At 37.1% G+C, this 9,575-nt stretch overlaps 1 protein-coding gene and 1 pseudogene across 1 annotated transcript; both read left to right on the top strand.

Moving 5' to 3' along the window:
- The first annotated feature begins 210 nt into the window (after positions 1–210).
- Positions 211–2,232, top strand: LOC143671742 (uncharacterized; annotated as a pseudogene).
- Positions 2,233–3,368: 1,136 nt separating this feature from the next.
- LOC143671743 (uncharacterized) lies at positions 3,369–9,261 on the top strand. The gene is made up of 5 exons (XM_077146934.1): positions 3,369–3,459; positions 4,000–4,106; positions 4,252–4,438; positions 5,659–5,772; positions 5,952–9,261. The coding sequence occupies exons 1-5, from the start codon at positions 3,369–3,371 to the stop codon at positions 6,842–6,844; spliced, it is 1,392 nt and encodes a 463-aa protein (XP_077003049.1). The 3' UTR covers positions 6,845–9,261.
- Positions 9,262–9,575: the final 314 nt, after the last annotated feature.

The raw sequence follows: 9,575 nt of genomic DNA on the forward strand, positions 1-9,575 counted from the left end.
GAAGTTTTGTATGAACTTATAAGAACAACCTCTTTTTTTTTACTAATTTTAGAAATCATCTTCCAAATCATATGAGTGCTAGTGTATTTATCTACTCTTGCAACTGTCATAGGTTTGACTTATCCTGTCTCAGCAAATCGTTTCTTAATTACATATTAATGTTTGCCTCTCAAGCCAACCATATTATAGTTGTAAGCCCACAGCATATAAATGATTAATGATGGGTTATCCTGTGAGCCATGGATGGGCCTAACTGATCTTTATTGCTGCTATGTTTTAGTAATGTTGAAATATAAATGCCCTTACTTGTTCAATCCCACATACCAGTTGTTAGAACAACTTGGCGCTGCTTCATGAACTGTGGCAACACACACTCCAATTGACTCCCACCCCCAACCTAAAACTGAGGCACTCGACTCTGTACAAGCATCGTGCTCTGTTTATGTGTCATTTTTAGTATTTAACGCAATCCATTTTAACTGGTTGTATTAGTTACCATCAAAATAGGAGATGTACCCACCATCTGTATCATAATCAAATGACTGAAATTTTACAGGCTGGAGAACATCAATTATTCATCTCTTTATTAAAATGCTTGCATATGGTAAACTTTAGCATATATTGTCAGTATTTAGATTAAAAGTGCCAAATAGTTCTTGGAAACATGAACATGCTTAGAATATTTAATGGATGGTTATGCTTCTGAACATTTCAAAAAGATAAGGGTAAACAAGGTACCAACCTCATAAGTACTATTAAGGGAAAATAAGAGTACTTTCCTAATAAGTACAATAAAGATGCAATGAACAGCAGGCAGAGTTCTCGCATGCCATGCCGGAGACCCCGGTTTGATTCCACGTTTGACTGCCCATACGAAAAAAAAAAAAAAAACAAAGAAAGAAAGATAAGTTTAAATGAAGTATACTTAGATACTTAGATGCAAGTACTACGCACGATAAGCTTTCAGTAAATATAAGCATATTGCCTTTTGATTTTTCGTTGAATTTTAAAGCTATGCATTCAAGACTATCCATTTTTATTTTCACCAGGCTATCCAATTCAAAATCGTAACATGAGCTTCCCATTGGACAATGGTGAATACTCATTGGAGAAGCATTTACAGAACTCCAGAGAAGTGACACACTTTCTTGACTTTCAGACAGGTAAGAAATTGTCCATTAAACACCAGAGAAAGAAGCAAAGAAAAGTTCAGCCTTTTTCAGGGTCAAGCTCTTTGAGATACTCTCTAGGAGTTCCTATCTTTCCACTAGAGGTTAACCCAATACATGTAACTCGCTCACTTTCTACCTGATGGCATCTGCAATTTCTGTTTTTCTTTTAGGCTTTCATGTCGAGAGAGAAAATGAAGGAAATACTTCAAAACGGATAAAACTAGAGGATACATATTCATTATTTTTACCTTAGAGCGTACCCGTATCCATTACCCCATTTCACAAAAATATTACAAACACTTGAAATATCAACATGAAATCCACCCAGACGATCTACACTCAGATTTCACAAAGCTTGTGGATGATCAGAGCTACTTTCTAGGAGAAAAACCTGAGGTCTCTAACCTGGAAGAAGCTCTCAATCCCAGTCCCCATGAACAAAAGTGTCCATAAGGGAAACCCCATAATTCTCAGAGTATAGACTGTTTTGCTCAGAATTCACAAGTATTGGGGAACCAGAAATCCCATTCAGGCAAAGAACTTTACAAGTGCCCTGAATGTGGGGAAAGTTTCCTTCGTATTTCAGACCTTTCTAGACCCCAAGGACTTCACACAGGGGAGAGACCCTATGAGTGCCCTGTATGTAAAAAGAATTCGCTCGACAGGCATACCTTAGAGCGCATCAAAAAAGACATTCTGAAGTTGAAACTTATAAATGCCTAGAGTATGGCAAGAATTTTCATCATAGATCCAGTCTTAAAAGCCATGTGACAACTCATACAAGTGAAAAACCTCATAGATGTGAGAGTTGTGGGAAAAGTTTTTTCAACTGACAGCTCTTACTTTGCACCAGAGAACTCACACTAAAGAGAAGCCTTTTAAATGCAGTTACTGTGGGAAAACCTTTACACAGAAGCCAAGCCTTGTGACTCATTTAAGAATTCATACAGGAGAGAAGCCATACAAGTGTAATCATTGCTCTAAATGTTTCAGACAGAGGACAAGCTTGATTGTACACCAAGTCAGTCACTTTAAAAAAGATATCTTTAAGAGTTGTTGAGGGAAATATGTCCTATTGAAACTGACACTAAATCATGAAAATCTTCACCTAGCACTTAACCGCAGCAACCTTTTTGCCTTGAAAGAAGTTTTGTTTGAGCTCATAAGAACCTCTTTTTTTTTTACTAATTTTAGAAATCATCTTCCAAATCATGTGAGTGCTAGAGTATTTATCTACTCTTGCAACTGTCATAGGTTTCACTTATCTTGTCTCAGCAAGTCGTTTCTTCATTACATTAAAATATGTGCCACTCAAGCCAACCATATTATAGATGTAAGCCCACAGCATATAAATGATTAATGATGGGTTATCCTGTGAGCCATGGATGGGCCTAACTGATCTTTATTGCTGCTATGTTTTAGTAATGTTGAAATATAAATGCCCTTACTTGTTCAATCCCACTTACCAGTTGTTAGAACAACTTGGCGCTGCTTCATGAACTGTGGCAACACACACTGCAATTGACTCCCACCTCCAACCTAAAACTGGGGCACTCGACTCTGTACAAGCATCGTGCTCTGTTTATGTGTCATTTTTAGTATTTAACGCAATCCATTTTAACTGGTTTTATTAGTTACCATCAAAATAGGAGATGCACCCACCATCTGTATCATAATCACATGTCTGAAATTTTACAGGCTGGAGAACATCATTTATTCATCTTTTCATTAAAATGCTTGCATATGATAAACTTTAGCATATATTGTCGTTATTTAGTTTAAAAGTGTCAAATAGATCTTGGAAACATGAACATAGTTAGAGCATTTATGGATGGTTATGCTTCTGAACATTTCAAAAAGATCACGGCAAACAAGGTACCAACCTCATAAGTGCTATTAAGGAAAAATAAGAGTACTTTCGTCATAAATACAATAAAGATGCAATGAACAGCAGGCAGAGTTCTCACTTGCCATGCCGGAGACCCCAGTTTCATTCCTAGTTTGCCTGCCCATACAAAAAAAGAAAGAAAGTAAAGAAAAGATTAAATGAAGTATACTTAGATGCAAGTACTACCCACGATAAGCTTTCAGTAAACATAAACATATTGCCTTTTGATTTTTCGTTGAATTTTAAAGCTATGCATTCAAGACTGTCCATTTTTATTTTCACCAGGCTATCCAATTCAAAATCCTAACATGAGCTTCCCATTGGACAACGGTGAATACTCATTGGAGAAGGATTTACAGAATTCCAGAGAAGTGACACACTTTCTTGACTCTCAGACAGGTAAGAAATTGTCCATTAAACACCGGAGAAAGAAGCAAAGAAAAGTTCAGCCTTTTTCATGGTCAAGCTCTTTGAGATACTCTCTAGGAGTTCCTATCTTTCCACTAGAGGTTAACGCAATACATGTTACTCCCTCACTTTCTACCTGATGGCATCTGCAATTTCTGTTTTTCTTTTAGGCTATCATCTCGAGAGAGAAAATGAAGAAAATCCTTCAAAACAGATAAAACTAGAGGATACATTTTCATTTATTTTTACCGTAGAGGGTACCCCTATCCATGACCCCATTTCACAAAAATATTACAAACACTTGAAATATCAACATGAAATCCACCCAGATGATGTACACTCAGATTTCACAAAGCTTATAGATGACGAGAGCTACTTTCTCGAGAAAAACCTGAGGTCTCTAACCTGGAAGAAGCTCTCAATCCTAGTCCCTATGAACGAAAGTGTCCAGGAGGAAACCCCATAATTCTCAGAGTGTAGACTCTTTAGCTCAGAATTCACAAGTTTTGGGGAACGTATAATCCCATTCAGGCAAAGAATTTCACAAGTGCCCTGAATGTGGGGAAAGTTTCCTTCGTATTTCAGACCTTTCTAGACCCCAACGACTTCACACAGGGGAGAGACCCTATGAGTGCACTGTATGTAAAAAGCAATTCGCTCGACAGGCATACCTTAGAGCGCATCAAAAAAGACATTCTGAAGTTGAAACTTATAAATGCCTAAAGTGTGGCAAGAATTTTCGTCATAGATGCAGTCTTAAAAGACATGTGACAACTCATACAGGTGAAAAACCTCATAGATGTGCGAGTTGTGGGAAAACGTTTTTTTCAACTGATAGCTCTTACTTTGCACCTGAGAACTCACACTAAAGAGAAGCCTTTTAAATGCAGTTACTGTGGGAAAACCCTTACACAGAAGCCAAACCTTGTGACTCTTTTAAGAATTCATGCAGGGGAGAAGCCATACAAGTGTAATCATTGCTCTAAATGTTTCAGACAGAGGACAAGCTTGATTGTACACCAAGTCAGTCACTTTAAAAAAGATATCTTTAAGAGTTGTTGAGGGAAATATGTCCTATTGAAACTGACCCTAACTCATGAAAGTCTTCACCTGGGACTTAAGAGCAGCAACCTTTTTGTCTTAAAAGAAGTTTAGTTTCAGCTTATAAGAACTACTTCCTTTTTTTTTTTTTTTTTTACTAATTTTAGAAATCATCTTCCAAATCATATGAGTGCTAGAGTATTTATCTACTCTTGCAATGGTCATAGGTTTGACTTATCCTGTCTCAGCAAGTCGTTTCTTCATTACATTAAAACGTTTGCCTCTCAAGCCAACCATATTATAGTTGTAAGCCCACAGCATATAAATGATTAATGATGGATTATCCTGTCAACCATAGATGTGCCCAACTGATCTTTATTGGTGCTATGTTTTAGTAATGTTGAAATATAAATGCCCTTACTTGTTCAATCCCACTTACCAGTTCTTGGAACAACTTAGCGCTGCTTCATGAACTGTGGCAACACACACTGCAATTGACGCCCACCCAGAACCTAAAACTGAGGCACTCGAATCTGTACAAGCATCGTGCTCTGTTTATGTGTCATTTTTATTACTTAACGCAATCCATTTTAACTGGTTGTATTAGTTACCATCAAAATAGGAGATGCACCCACCATCTGTATCATAATCACATGTCTGAAATTTTACAGTCTATTGAACATCAATTACTCATCTCTTTATTAAAATGCTTGCAGATGGTAAACTTTAGCATGTATTGTCGGTATTTAGTTTAAAAGTGCCAAATAGTTCTTGGAAACATGAACATATTTAGAGCATTTAATGGATGGTTATGCTTCTGAACATTTCAAAAAGATAAGGGCAAACAAGGTACCAACCTCATAACTACTATTAAGGGAAAATAAGAGTACTTTCCTAATAAGTACAATAAAGATGCAATGAACAGTAGGCACAGTTCTCGCTTGCCATGCCGGAGACCCCGGTTTGATTCCTAGTTTGCCTGCCCATACAAAAAAAAAAGAAAGAAAGAAAAGAAAAGATTAAATGAAGCATACTTAGATAAAGTACTACTCACGATAAGCTTTCAGTATATATAAGCTTATTGCCTTTTGATTTTTCGTTGAATTTTAAAGCTATGCATTCAAGACTATCCATTTTTATTTTCACCAGGCTATCCAATTCAGAATCCTAACATGAGCTTCCCATTGGACAACGGTGAATACTCATTGGAGAAGGATTTACAGAATTCCAGAGAAGTGACACACTTTCTTGACTCTCAGACAGGTAAGAAATTGTCCATTAAACACCAGAGAAAGAAGCAAAGAAAAGTTCAGCCTTTTTCAGGGTCAAGCTCTTTGAGATACTCTCTAGGAGTTCCTATCTTTCCACTAGAGGTTAACGCAATACATGTTACTCCCTCACTTTCTACCTGATGTCATCTTCAATTTCTGTTTTTCTTTTAGGCTTTCATCTCGACAGAGAAAATGAAGAAAATACTTCAAAACAGATAAAGCTAGAGGATACATATTCCTCTAGTTTTACCTTAGAGGGTACCCCTATCCATGACCCCATTTCACAAAAATATTACAAACACTTGAAATATCAACATGAAATCCACCCAGATGATCTACACTCAGATGTCACAAAGCTTGTAGATGATCAGAGCTACTTTCTAGGAGAAAAACCTGAGGTCTCTAACCTGGAAGAAACTCTCAATCCTAGTCCCCGAGTACAAAAGTATCGACTTCGGAAACCCCTTAATTCTCAGAGTGTAGAATGTTTTGCTCAGAATTCACACGTTTTGAGGAACCAGAAATCCCATTCAGGCAAAGTACTTCATAAGTGCCCTGAATGTGGGGATAGTTTCCTTCGTATTTCAGATCTTTCTAGACACCAACGACTTCACACAGGGGAGAGACCCTATCAGTGCACTGTATGTAAAAAGCAATTGGCTGGACAGGCATCCCTTAGAGCACATCAAAAAAGACATTCTGAAGTTGAAACTTATAAATGCCTAGAGTGTGGCAAGAATTTTCGTCATAGATGCAGTCTTAAAAGACATGTGACAACTCATACAGGTGAAAAACCTCATAGATGTGAGAGTTGTGGGAAAAGTTTTTTTCAACTAACAACTCTTACTTTGCACCAGAGAACTCACACTAAAGAGAAGCCTTTTAAATGCAGTTACTGTGGGAAAACCTTTACACAGAAGTCAACCCTTGTGACACATTTAAGAATTCATACAGGGGAGAAGCCATACAAGTGTAATCATTGTTCTAAATGTTTCAGACAGAGGACAAGCTTGATTGTACACCAAGCCAGTCACTTTAAAAAAGATAACTTTAAGGGTTGTTGAGGGAAATATGTCCTATTGAAACTGACCCTAACTCATGAAAGTCTTCACCTAGCACTTAACCGCAGCAACCTTTTTGTCTTTAAAGAAGTTTTGTATGAGCTCATAAGAACAACCTCTTTTTTTTACTAATTTTAGAAATCATCTTCCAAATCATAGCAGTTCAAGAGTATTTATCTACTCTTGCAACTGTGATAGGTTTCACTTATCCTGTCTCAGCAAGTCGTTTCTTCATTACATTAAAATATTTGCCTCTCAATCCAACCATATTATACTTGTAAGCCCACAGCATATAAATGATTAATGATGGATTTTCCTGTCAACCATGGATGTGCCCAACTGATCTTTATTGGTGCTATGATTTTGTAATGTTGAAATATAAATGCCCTTACTTGTTCAATCCCACTTACCAGTTGTTGGAACAACTTGGCGCTGCTTCATGAACTGTGGCAACACACACTGCAGTTGACTCCCACCCCCAACCTAAAACTGAGGCGCTCGACTCTGTATAAGTATCGTGCTCTGTTTATGTGTCATTTTTAGTATTTAACGCAATCCATTTTAACTGGTTGTATTAGTTACCATCAAAATAGGAGATGCACCCACCCTCTGTATCATAATCAAATGTCTGAAATTTTACAGGCTAGAGAACATCAATTATTCATCTCTTTATTAAAATGCTTGCATATGGTAAACTTTAGCATATATTGTCGGTATTTAGTTTAAAAGTGCCAAATAGTTCTTGGAAACATGACATAGTTAGAACATTTAATGGATGGTTATGCTTCTGAATATTTCAAAAAGATAAGGGCAAACAAGGTACCAACCCCATAAATACTATTAAGGGAAAATAAGAGTACTTTCCTAATAAGTACAAGAAAGATGCAATGAACAGCAGGCACAGTTCTAGCTTGCCATGGCGAAGACCCCGGTTTGATTCCTAGTTTGCCTGCCCATACAAAAAAAAAAAGAAAGAAAGAAAAAAAAAGATTAAATGAAGTATACTTAGATGCAAGTACTACCCACGGTAAGCTTTCAGTAAATATAAGCATATTGCCTTTTGATTTTTCGTTGAATTTTAAAGCTATGCCTTCAAGACTATCAATTTTTCTCAGAGTCTAATTGTTGTAATCTAGAAGTATATATATATGTGTATATATATATATATATATGTATATAAAATGTTCTTAATGATGATTTTTAAGTTTTGTCCTTTTGCAGTTTTCATGTTATTCTTTGACCCAAGAGTTGGACAGTGCTGACCTTGTCCTCCTAATTTTTGGTTTGTACTGCATGTTGATTAAGAAACGAAGTTCCTTATATTTATAGTTCATTTAAGTTTTCTTGACCACCTATATCTGGTAAAAGTTAATAAGTATCCTGAAGAACATAGAAAATAAGTGTTTTATTTATAGGGCACATATCTAGAATATAGTTTTGGACCTCCTTCAGTTTTCATTGTCCAATAACGCCTTCTCAGAGGTTAGCAAAGCCTGGACCCATACTTTTAAGGGCACGGTATATTAAAATATTAGACAAATATTGATATATTTTAAATATTTACATTTAACTAACATGTTTAAGACCCAACACAGGAATGTACGAATTACTGTAGTTTATTTCAAAAATCTAAAATTTGAGTCCTTTTATGAAAGTCATGCTATTAACTGTTGGCCCTGATAGAGGCCAGTTTAACCCTACTTTGAAGTTCATTCTGTAGTAATTCTCTAGCCATGTCTTACCAACTAGGTCCCTTTCTTAAGAATGAGAGAAATTAGAGAGTGAGCAAGAAAGAGTTAAAGCCCTCTCATCTTGGTCTGGGTTGGGGGGAAAACACATTCTCTGTCTTATCTCCTGAGATAGTAGAGTTGTCCTTGGGCAGGGAGGAGTCCCTACTCCTAAGATATTTCTCTCAAGGTGTTCCCCCTAATGGTAAGGTATCCCCTACATACCCCAAGGGAACAAGAATGAAATAAGGAAATTCATTATTCTTATCCCAATTCTTCCAGTTTTAAGCTGCGAGAAAGTATAATTTGCACTGGAAATCTCTTCCAAATGTTTGTTAGAAAAATGTCCTTGACGAATCTGCAAATCATGGTTTCTTTGTCATTTATAGCAATTTTAAAACATGGCCTCAGATCTTTTGCTCATCTCCCTGTGGTTGGCAGAATGGTGCCCCCTAAGGATTTCCGTGTCCTAAAACCTGGAACCATGAATGTGTTTCCGTTCGAAACAATAGGGGTTATGCAAATGTGATTAAGTTCAGGATCTTGAAATCAGATTATGCCCACTGTTCAACTTTACTATCCCAAGTTTTCTTATCAGAGAAAGACGGAAGCAGGAGAGTCAGGGAAGGAGAGGTGGTGACAGGAACAAAGTTTGGAATTCTGCCATTGCTGGGAAAGGCCAGGAGACATGAATTGCACGAAGCCTCTAAAACTTTTGTAAACTCAAAGAACAGATTCTCCTCTAGAGCCTCCAGAAGGAATGCAGCTCTGTTGGCATCTTGATTTTAGCCCAGCGAGACCCAGTTTGGACTTCCGACTTGCAGAACTTTATGGGACTTCCGACTTTCAGAACTTTAAGATTATAAATAAATTTGTTGTTTTGAACAACTGAGTTTGTGATATCTGTTACAGCAGCAACTGGATCGAATACGCTTCCCATCAAGAGGTGTGATCTGTGTTCCCTACCCTTAGATCTGGGCAGGTTTCAGGCTGCTACTAATTGTAGC

The sequence above is a fragment of the Tamandua tetradactyla genome, chromosome X, assembly GCF_023851605.1.
Source record: "Tamandua tetradactyla isolate mTamTet1 chromosome X, mTamTet1.pri, whole genome shotgun sequence".
NCBI lineage: Eukaryota > Metazoa > Chordata > Mammalia > Pilosa > Myrmecophagidae > Tamandua > Tamandua tetradactyla.